At 45.7% G+C, this 12,023-nt stretch overlaps 1 protein-coding gene across 1 annotated transcript in view; it reads left to right on the top strand.

Moving 5' to 3' along the window:
- Positions 1-12,023, top strand: part of LOC306743666 (metabotropic glutamate receptor 7-like) — a gene marked incomplete at its 5' end in the record, with an annotated part of 66,817 nt that overhangs the window by 54,520 nt on the left and 274 nt on the right. The window contains one exon of the mRNA XM_079226201.1: positions 8,772-9,024. Coding sequence (XP_079082327.1) covers positions 8,772-9,024 — 253 coding nt within the window. The remainder of the gene's footprint in view (positions 1-8,771; positions 9,025-12,023) is intronic.

The raw sequence follows: 12,023 nt of genomic DNA, 5'->3' as shown, positions 1-12,023 counted from the left end.
AGCCGTGCGGAAAAATGGAAAGCAAAAGATCACCGAGCATCCCTCGCCCGCCTCCCGTGCACCTGCACGCGCTCAGTCGACTCCTCAACACTCAAGTCAACCTTTTAAACTCCAACAGGCCCACATACGGGTCGTTTTTACTTCTGTACTTTTGTTCCCCGAGTTCAAGTAATCGTATGAACCCCATTGAGTTTTATTGCTTTTTTTATTGATTTTATATCATTTTTTTCAGAATTCTTTTGTGAAAAAAATGTATATTTTCAAAAGAATTACTTGTATACCATATTTGTATCATAACTATGAACATCCAGCATGATCTAAGCAAGATTTCTCAAACATGTCTTTTGGAGCGGTCGCCTACTTGTACCACCTCCATGGTTCAGACCCTTACCAACATCCCACATACTAATAAGACACCTTTTTGGAAATATTATGACCTAAATAATCTGAATCTGCAAAGAAAATCACAGGAAAACAAATCTTAGAGGTGTTGGCACCTATTTTTTGTTCGGTTAAAAAATGGAAAAATCACTTTTGCTATGGGCCGTTTTGGCTGACGTAGGGTCATAAGTACTCAAACTTAACGGTTACTTTAATTATTTTTGAAATAATATATATTCTCACAAGGGTTGCAGTATTGTAGAACTTTAAATGAAGTTAAACAACGCTATGGTTCCGGAGATAATTAAGGAAGCGTTAAAAAACAAATTGACGATTTTCACGTCTGATAATAGGCGCAGGGCGGCTCAGTTGACAACGAGTTAATGCAAACACCGGCATCCGAATTCAGCTGACCTCAGATCTGACCTGACATACTCCAGGCACGCGAATCAAACGCACCTTTTGATCAATCGGATGAACCAAAACAGCGTTATCAAAAGTCCCCAAAAAACACACTTGTACAAATCGGCTGCTGTCACCGAACACAAGAAGTCTCTTATTGGGGAACATCTTTGACCCAAAAGCTTGTTTCTTACACTTCAGAAGAGCAGGATTATGATATCGTGAAACATTTTCCCTGAGGTGGAAACAATCTAGACAGACACTTTCTAGTAAAACACCCACGAGATGCAGTCATGCTTATTAAAGGAGGACCTCCTGGCATGAAAGCGAACACACCTCAGCACGCGGAGAGAAACCACTTAGGTTCTTGTAAAGACGTCTCCTGTGCCCACCAGCCTTTTTACAGGGAGACGCGCTGCCAGGAATCATTAGCAATGACTAAATACACGCAGCCGAACCTTCTTCGTTCCGGTTTCCAGCCGGTAAAGAAAAGATTGCAACTTCTAATCCTCCCCGTCTCTCGCTCAAAAACAACTGCCCTTTGATGGGAGTTGGACTTGACAATCGTTGCGGAGATGTGTGAGTCTTTTTGAAGTAAATATGTGAAATACTCGCCCGCCTTTTTTTTTTTTTAAATGTGTCACGCTTTGAAAGTCGAAGCCCTGAAGCTGCAGGCACGGACAGCTCAAACCGATCACGTGTCAAAGTCGTAGGTTTTTTTTAGTTTGAATATAGATGTTGAACATCCTTCAAGATGAAGAGGATTTATTCCTCTATTATTCATTCATGAAGTGGGAGACAGCCGCAGCCACAAAGGGTTTGAGTATGGGTAAATAATAAATTCCCAAAGTAATATCTGCTATATGATGCAAAGATTAATTAAAGGCGTCTTTCCTGGTATTTGCCAACACGTCAGTTACATAGCAGACTTCAAGTAAACACAAATTAGAATGGCAGGTCATTTGCCGCTTGAAATTATCATATCAGTCGTTTCCAACCACACAAAACATGCCGCAGTGTATTGTTCAGTGCTGCTGGAACCCTCCGTGGGCTGCGGCACGCCTCCACCCAGAGCAGGAAGCCTTCCACTGCGTGTTCGCAGCCAGGAGAAGATGCGTTTCTGTAATGTGACCCAGTCACTGTGAGACGTCTCCTTTATTGATGCGCTGCCGTAATTATGAATACATTAATAATGAAAAACATACAAGGCTCTATATGAGATTTTGTCTCGCCTCGTGAAGATAATGTTTGCAAAGTCTGATTAGAGTTGCAAAGTTTTTATTTATTACCGTCCACATTCACTGCATTTTCCCCGCAACCCAAAGATATATATGAAATATCTCGTCTCATCATGTACTGCACGTCATTTCTTAAGTTCAGAAAGATTATACGTTTACCTTTAGTGCGAACAGCCTCATTCAACCCTGTCTATCCATCCATCTAACATCCATCCATCTAACAATTCATCCATCATCCTTCTAACAATTCATCCATCCATCATCCATCTAATAATTCATCCACCCATCATCCATCTAACATCCATCCATCATCCATCTAATAATTCATCCATCATCCTTCTAACAATTCATCCATCCATCATCCATCTAATAATTCATCCATCATCCTTCTAACAATTCATCCATCCATCATCCATCTAATAATTCATCCACCCATCATCCATCTAACAATTCATCCATCATCCTTCTAACAATTCATCCATCATCCTTCTAACAATTCATCCATCCATCATCCATCTAATAATTCATCCACCCATCATCCATCTAATAATTCATCCATCATCCATCTAACAATTCATCCATCATCCTTCTAACAATTCATCCATCCATCATCCATCTAATAATTCATCCACCCATCATCCATCTAACATCCATCCATCATCCATCTAATAATTCATCCATCCATCATCCATCTAATAATTTATCCACCCATCATCCATCTAACAATTCATCCATCATCCATCTAACAATTCATCCATCCATCATCCATCTAATAATTCATCCACCCATCATCCATCTAACATCCATCCATCATCCATCTAACAATTCATCCATCCATCATCCATCTAGCAATTCATCCAACCATCATCCATCTAACAATTCATCCATCCAGCATCCATCTAACAATTTATCCATCCAACATCCATCTAACAATTCATCCAACCATCATCCATCTAACAATTCATCCATCCATGATCCATCTAACAATTCATCCATCCAGCATCCATCTAACAATTCATCCAACCATCATCCATCTAACAATTCTTCCATCCAGCATCCATCTAACAATTCATCCATCCATCATCCATCTAAAAATCCATCCATTCATCATCCATCTAAAAATTCATCCATCCATGATCCATCTAAAAATTTATCCATTCATCATTCATCTAACAATTTATCCATCCAGCATCCATCTAACAATTCATCCAACCATCATCCATCTAACAATTCTTCCATCCATGATCCATCTAAAAATTCATCCATTCATCATCCATCTAACAATTCATCCATCCATGATCCATCTAACAATTCATCCATCCAGCATCCATCTAACAATTCATCCAACCATCATCCATCTAACAATTCATCCATCCATCATCCATCTAAAAATTCATCCATCCATCATCCATCTAAAAATTCATCCATTCATCATCCATCTAACTATTCATCCATCCATCTAACTATTCATCCATCCATCATCCATCTAACAATTCATCCATCAATTCATCCATCTAACAATTCATCCATCTAATAATTCATCCATCATCCATCTAACAATTCATCCATCCATCCATTCATCCATCTGTTTTTCCTCCCTCCATCCATCAGTCTGTCCATCAAACCGTCCGTCCGTCTATATCAAGAGATCTATACATCCCATCATCCATCCATCAAACCGTCCAATAGTCCATCTGTTTTTTTCTTCCATCCGTCCTTCCGTCCGTCTATATCAATAGATCTATTCATCCCCTCATCCATCCATCCATCTATCTCATGTCTATCTTTCCATCCAGTCATTGTTTAGGTTGGACCCAATGTGTGTTACCCATAGAATTACGGGCCTTTCATCACTGAATTCCAACGTTGATGAATGCCGCTTGATGAATGCAGGCCTTGATTATAGCAACACGGCCATCACCATGAAGACTGGTGTAAACAATGTATTACGACAAACCGTGTGGAGGAAACATATCGGATTGTTTTGACTGGTAATGATTTGAGTGGCTGCTGTGTGTCACAACCTATTTACTCAAGGGTTCAAGGACCATTTCATTCACAAATAAGCAACACAGGGTTGCACAGTGCTGTTGTGGCCCATTTGTGATCCTCAGGGCAAACATGACAAACACAACTACATCAGAAATGCTTTCCTGTAGTACTTTATGTTTTTTACTTGCATCAGGAGGAATGTAAAATCTCTGGGCAGACAAAATGGCCGACATCCTAATGTCCTAATTTGACATTCTGTCCATCAACTTTGATGACGCTTCATTGACGTCATTCCCATTCACACACTGATTACACCACACAAGGTTCCACCTGCTCATCCGGACTATCGAACAGTTCATACCTTTGTGGTTAAGTGTCTTAAGGACACATCGACGTGGACTAGCGGAGGCGGGTATCGAACCGCCGATCCTTTGATTGAAGGACGACCCTGTTCTACCACCTGAGACACGGATCAATCCCATCGACCCCATCAATCCCTGCCCTCTGATATTGACGAGTGTTCAGAAATACGGCAGCAACAAAGGCAACAAGATGGCGGCCGTGCCTCCCACAGGTCTTCTTTTCAATCGTAAGATCGGCGGTTCGATCCCGGTCTCCTCCACTCCACGCCTTGGGCGTCAAATCGCTCTGAGTGGTCGGAAGACCAGAAAGGCTTTATTTAAACGCGAGTCTTCACTCGTTCCTCCTGCGGTGTGGAAAAAGGGATTTCCGCGGCACAAAGCCAGACGGAGTTGCTCGTGACATGAGCCCCGGCTGGAAAGTAGGCCACCGAACACAACAAGACGTAAAGGTAGCGGAGAGGACACTCCAAAATCCCCCGCATCCATTACCGAAGGCATTCTCCAACGGGGCGGAGAGACTCCTAATTGTCACTTACTGAGCCGAGTCCTTATCGCTGTGTACATTTATAGTACTCAACCATACCCGACTAAATTGCCTTTGCAGTAAGTATATCCCTGGTGGGCATAATTACGAGGATTACCCTCAGCAGCTTTTTGTCTAAACGGGAGACATGTCACTCGGGTTGTTGGCGTTTGGCTTGTCGACGAGATGTAAAATTGAAAAAGCAGCCGTTTGATTTGACTCTTGATGAAGGCGTTAATAAATCATTACCGCGGCTATAAATAGAGAGTTGCCAAGCAGTGGTGAAAAATGGCTTTGTGTGTTTTATTTATGTTAAAGCAACAGGGTTTAATTATGGATGTTCTGTGACAAGCTAAACATTTGAGCAACATTTGGAAGAGAGAGGGGTCGCGAAATTTGGGTCAAGCTCATCGTCCCGCTGATTTGAGGAGAAGCAGAAGAAGAAAGAGGATTTTGGTTTGTGTGCGATTGTGCGCATGTGTGGCTGTTTTGAAAAAGAGCCGACATATCTTCACCTTGTCTCTGTGTGTGTGTGTGTGTGTGTGTGTGTTGTCTTGTGTGCGACGAGTGTGAGTAAGCGCCTAATACTCATTGTGCGCCGAATCAACTCCCCTGCACGGTCAATAAATCAGTTCTGATAGGGTCAGCATTGCGGCGTGCGAGGTTTGGGGATCTCATTAAAAGCTTATTCCAACCGCCTTTAGTCGCCCGCACCAAACTCTGTAGTGTTGCTATGGATACCGCACCAGGTGACCAACTCTCGGAAAAACACGCACACACAAACACACGGCACCGGGGAGCGGCGATTCTCTTTTTGTGTTTGTGTTTGACGCTATGTGTGCTCCTCGAGACGCCTTTTTGATCCGTCGCCCCAAATAACTAATCAGACGTCGCAAATTCCTCTCTCTCATCTAGAGTCTCTCTCTCTCTCTCTCTCTCATCTAGTCTCTCTCTCTCTTTCTCTCTCTCTCTCTCTCTCTCTCTGTCTCATCTAGAGTCTCTCTCTCTCTCTCTCTCTCTCTCTGTCTCTCTCATCTAGAGTCTCTCTCTCTCTCTCTCATCTAGAGTCTCTCTCTCTCTCTCTCTGTCTCTCTCTGTCTCTCTCATCTAGAGTCTCTCTCTCTCTCATCTAGACTCTCTCTCTCTCTCTCCTAGAGTCTCTCTCTCTCATCTAGAGTCTCTCTAGAGTCTCTCTCTCATCTAGACTCTCTCTCTCTCTCATCTAGAGTCTCTCTCTCATCTAGAGTCTCTCTCTGTCTCTCTCTGTCTCTCTCATCTAGAGTCTCTCTCTCTCTGTCTCTCTCATCTAGAGTCTCTCTAGAGTCTCTCTCTCTGTCTCTCTCATCTAGAGTCTCTCTCTGTCTCTCTCTCTCTCATCTAGAGTCTCTCTCTGTCTCTCTCATCTAGAGTCTCTCTCTCTGTCTCTCTCATCTAGAGTCTCTCTCTGTCTCTCTCTCTCTCATCTAGAGTCTCTCTCTCATCTAGACTCTCTCTCTCTCTCCTAGAGTCTCTCTCTCATCTAGACTCTCTCTCTCTCTCCTAGAGTCTCTCTCTCATCTAGTCTCTCTCTCTCTCTCCTAGAGTCTCTCTCTCTCATCTAGACTCTCTCTCTCTCTCTCCTAGAGTCTCTCTCTCTCATCTAGAGTCTCTCTCTCATCTAGACTCTCTCTCTCTCTCATCTAGAGTCTCTCTCTCATCTAGAGTCTCTCTCTGTCGCTCTCATCTAGAGTCTCTCTCTCTCTGTCTCTCTCTGTCTCTCTCATCTAGAGTCTCTCTCTCTCTGTCTCTCTCATCTAGAGTCTCTCTCTCTGTCTCTCTCATCTAGAGTCTCTCTCTCTCTGTCTCTCTCATCTAGAGTCTCTCTCTCTCTGTCTCTCTCATCTAGAGTCTCTCTCTCTCTGTCTCTCTCATCTAGAGTCTCTCTCTCTCTGTCTCTCTCATCTAGAGTCTCTCTCTCTCTGTCTCTCTCATCTAGAGTCTCTCTCTCTGTCTCTCTCATCTAGAGTCTCTCTCTCTCTGTCTCTCTCATCTAGAGTCTCTCTCTCTGTCTCTCTCATCTAGAGTCTCTCTCTCTCTGTCTCTCTCATCTAGAGTCTCTCTCTCTCTCTCTCATCTAGAGTCTCTCTCTCATCTAGACTCTCTCTCTCTCTCCTAGAGTCTCTCTCTCCTAGAGTCTCTCTCTCTCTCATATAGAGTCTCTCTCTCTCATCTAGAGTCTCTCTCTCTCTAATCTAGACTCTCTCTCTCTCTCTCCTAGAGTCTCTCTCTCTCATCTAGAGTCTCTCTAGAGTCTCTCTCTCATCTAGACTCTCTCTCTCTCTCATCTAGAGTCTCTCTCTCATCTAGAGTCTCCCTCTCATCTAGTCTCTCTCTCTCTCTCCTAGAGTCTCTCTCTCATCTAGTCTCTCTCTCTCTCTCCTAGAGTCTCTCTCTCTCATCTAGAGTCTCTCTCTCTCTCATCTAGACTCTCTCTCTCTCTCCTAGAGTCTCTCTCTCTCATCTAGAGTCTCTCTCTCTCTCATCTAGACTCTCTCTCTCTCTCTCCTAGAGTCTCTCTCTCTCATCTAGAGTCTCTCTAGAGTCTCTCTCTCATCTAGACTCTCTCTCTCTCTCATCTAGAGTCTCCCTCCCTCCCTCCAGTCAGAGTGACACAGCCCAGAGTGCAGCGCCTGCATGGTGATATTCATACAGTTATGAATGCATGGTGCGGTGCCTCTGCTGCTCCACACAGAGGAGGAGGGAGGAAGAGGAGGGAGGAAGAGGCGGCTGAGTGCACTGGCTTGTTGATGGTATCGGGCGTCTGAATGACTGGGAGACAAAAGGCACGACTGGCATGCAAATGAGCCCCGTCTTGTACCAGAAGAAATTACCATTAGTCGTGCTATTTATTTAGCCACACAAAAAAAAAAAAAAAACTGCATGCAAATGCTGACATTTCCTCCTCTCACGAGCCCTTGTTAGTTTTTTCCAGCGCTCTGCGGATACGCCGCGGCGGCTAATGTGTTTACAACCGTCTCCTCTCCTCTCCCGTTCACATCGCCCGGCGCATGAGTGACATCTGACGCTTTCAAGTGCGGTAGATTAGCGAGGAGGGCTCTGGTGAGCGGCCCTCCAAGCCGGAGCGTCCTCTCTTGAAGCCACGCTTTCTCCTTAAATTATGAAAAAAAAAAAAGAGGCTCTTGCGAGCTGAATCACCGCCCTCCGCCACCTCTGAGCGAGAATCCCCGGCTCTTGATGAAGTCGCTATGAAATTTGCGTTAACCTAAAAACCCCGGAGTCGTGTAAAGCTCGTAATTACCGCGCGTCGATGCCAGAGGTGTTGCGCAACGTACCAACGTACCTGCACATCATGAATATGGGAATATCTTGTGAATGATCTCCACCACTTAGCAAACTGAGAGGCTTTTCACAGACGGGAGAAACAAACGTAGATCTCTGAAGTGTTGCTGCTCGACTCCGGGAGGGGAAGTGACGTTATAACCGCGACCCGATTGCTGGTCGGGGGGAAAGAAGTGACTGGACGAGTCGCGATGAGAGGGTGACGGCAAACATTTTGACTCCTCCATCCACGGGGTCCGATGCGAGGCCGCGTAAGGACGTTCTGAAGTCACGGCGACGCTTCCACTATTGTCATTAACGCGCTCGACTGGACTGAGTAGCTGCAGGTCAGGCTTTAATAAACGCTGCTCACCGTGCGCATGACTGCTCCCTCCACAAATATCCACGCCGCCGACATATCTGACCACAAGGTGAGGTTGTCGGCGGTTATTATTAGGTTTTTGCCTCATAATTGTTCTGTAATAAGCCAGATGTCTTTTTTCTTGATACATTTTTTAAAGTGTCTGCCTCCTCTTCTTCTTCTTCTTCTTGCAGCTGTACATTCAGACCACCACGCTGACCATCTCCATGAACCTCAGTGCCTCGGTAGCACTGGGCATGCTCTACATGCCCAAGGTGTACATCATTATCTTCCACCCCGAGATGAACGTGCAGAAGAGGAAGCGCAGCTTCAAGGCCGTGGTCACGGCCGCCACCATGTCGTCACGTCTGTCGCAGAAGCCGAGCGAGCGGCCCAACGGGGAGGCCAAGACGGAGCTGTGCGAGAACCCCGCCGCCGACCCCATGAGTACGTGAGAGGAGACGCCGTTCTTTACAGTCGTATAGTAGTGCTTCAAACAGGAAGTAGACAAAGACAAGAGGGCTGCGTTTCTGGCTCCTCTCTCCTGCTCCTCCGTCCATCCTATGACTTATATAGGGAAGACACACAAAACACGCAATCCACTCCAGCTGAGGCCAATTAGGCCTCAGCTGGCACCTGTTCCCTGAGCCGCTCCTCCCCTCCCCCTCTGCAGCTGAGGCTAACCACGCCCCCAGCCACCACAATGCACATGCCGTGTTTTAGATATATAAGGAAAGAAGCTATATGTGGTTAATTCGCGTCATTTGCTTCATTCTCGCTGGAAAGGGGGCGTGGCTTATCTCTGTGGCTTATCTCCGTAAAAACAGTTACCATTTCCGCCACCCACCATTGAAATAACCGCTAGTTCTGCTTTATACTCGTCCAAAATTTCAATTTGCGTCGTTCTTAACCATCCGCGTCTGTGCATTGACTTTGCATGCAATCTAAACACTTTTGCTGTGAACGCAGCATGAGCGACGATGAGCTTGTTGTCTTGTTGAGTAGCGTAATAGACGTTGGCAGGTAAAGAAATCTTAAAGCGGTTGTTTTTGCATTAACTGGGATAGAAATATTGTTATTGTCACATCTTTTTTTTAATCGTATTAATTCACATTGTGATTTAAAGTGACGTCACGGTGCGGAAAGAGCGCGCGAAAGTTCTTCGTGAGACCTCGACCTCGTTTAAAGTCTTTTTTTAATCGCTCCTCTGATATTCTGAGTACACAGGCGTCTGTGTTCGTGTCTCAGAGGCTCGTACGCACATTTAAGTTGATGTGTAATCAGTGCGTTACCTGCTGCTTCACAGCTCAACGGTTCGAGCCAAATTAGAGTTTGTTAAAAAAAAAAAAACACGATGATTTCCTATCAACTATTTCTGGATTGCAGTCGGCACAGTCTGTCCACCCAGTCTGAAGCGTTAATGAAGCTCATATAGAGATCAGGGACTTTTACACACACAGAGCCACTAGTTGTGATCTACGTTTATCGACCGTTTCTTTTTACCCACAAAGGGCGAATAAAATGTCTCATAATTCGTTTCCTTCACCATTAAAAGTCCCATTCCAGCAATTTAATTCGGTGGCTACTAAAAAACAGAGCGTCTAATGTCCTGTAGGATGGACGGAGTTGTCTCCGGTTTCTGATTAAAATGGTTGGACCTTTTTAGCAGGAGGACGAGCTGCCTCCGGTCTGAATGGAGGGAGATGATGCGTCTCTGAGTCACGCCGGCCTCCATCGGAGAGAGAGAGAGGACGCACGAGCCTGTGAGCAAAGACATCGGGAGGCGAGCGGGGGAAGCCGGCATACCTCCACAGCGAGGTGTGTGTTAGTGTGGAGTGGTGAACACTAACACATGAGAGGGTTTCAGAGAAGAAGAAGAAGAAGAAGATAGATTTCAGCCCAACGTTGCCATGGAAGCTCTTCGCGCTCTCGAGTCGTCAGGAGGAAGAAGACAGAGATGATTGACAGCTCATGCAAATCCCACATCACAGGCCTCCTCTCCCGCGACGCCTCTAATCACACAGAGCGATCGTGGCACCCACAGGTGCACCCCTCCCCCGCACGCCCACCCCTTCTTTGAGTCAAGCCGACGACGAGATGACAGATTTTCCGGGGGAAATTGTCTCCAACCGCCCCAACAGTTGTCGCACTCGTCTGTCGGGAGCCAAATAAGTGTGTGTGTGTGTGTGTGTGTGAATCAGATGGCGGATGCAAAGTGTATCAGGGGAGATGAGAACACATCCTCGCACACATGTGGCTCGGCATCCAGGGTGAAACCTTCACATCTGCCGCGTGGTCGCGTGGTCGCGTCCCTCCCCAAGGTGCGGCGCGTCATCTGCTCTGCGAGCGCCGCTCTCGCCTTCTGTCTTCTCGCCTCCTCCTCCTCCTCTCTCTCCTCCTTTCTTTTTTCAGCGACAGGAGAAGTGACATTTATTAATGGAGAATTCATGCGCATGACCGCCTCCCACCCGAAAACCTGAACTGCGCCTGGACCGTCCCCGGAGAACGTCCGTCAATTCCTGTGACCGTCAGAGCGCCAAATACCTCGCCGTCCAGTCCGATGACTCACCGGAGAGATTTATGGGATGGGAGAGTTACCAGCTCTGATACGGCGCGATATCGTCATGATTACAGCCTCGTGAAGACCTCGCAAATCAGGGATTGCTTCACTTTCCTAATATGGATCAACAGAAACAGGCGATGTGAGGACTTGAAGCTTTTCGGATCGATTTTTATGAGGACCGTGGGAAAGAACACAGAACCAGGAGAGTAAAGTAAAAGTTGTGGGATGAGATGAATAATAAGATATCGATATAAAGAAATGAGGAGGATGTCACAGAAAAGTAAACACACACACACACACACACACACACACACACACGGTGTCTCGCTAAACCCATCATATTTGATATAAAAAGTCGCACCTTAAAAGAAACGGTGCGACTTTAATAGTTGCATAGTCCGTGAGAGCTGGTCGCCATAGCAACATTAAAGCAGTGGAAATGGAAATTTCTAGCAATGTGTGTGTGTGTGATTAAAAAATGCATTTAAAAAAAAAGCGCTCACGTCACGTGACCCCCCGTCCGTCTTTAAACCCTCAAACACGGAAGTCATGGCGAGGCACAGACGCCTTCAACGGGCTTTCATAACGATGCACACACACACACACACACAGCGGGACACACACACACACAAACACAGCACCTAGGCACTCAGCCACATTCTGATACGTTTCCATGGCAATCCAGGCCGGGATCACATTGCATCCCCTCGCGTTTGTTCCAGCGCTCTCTCTCTCTCGTGTGTGTGTGTGTGTGTCTGTGTGTGTGTGTGTGTTTTGTATTATTGCTAGTTTACATCTGAAAATAGAAACGCAGGCTGCACACGGGGGCCTTGAGAGTTGAAATGAAACACAAGGCCAGACAACATTGCAACTGATTGCACGC

The sequence above is a fragment of the Taurulus bubalis genome (genome assembly GCF_910589615.1).
Source record: "Taurulus bubalis genome assembly, chromosome: 11".
Taxonomy (NCBI): Eukaryota; Metazoa; Chordata; class Actinopteri; order Perciformes; family Cottidae; genus Taurulus; species Taurulus bubalis.
This window is presented reverse-complemented; position numbering and strand designations above follow the sequence as displayed.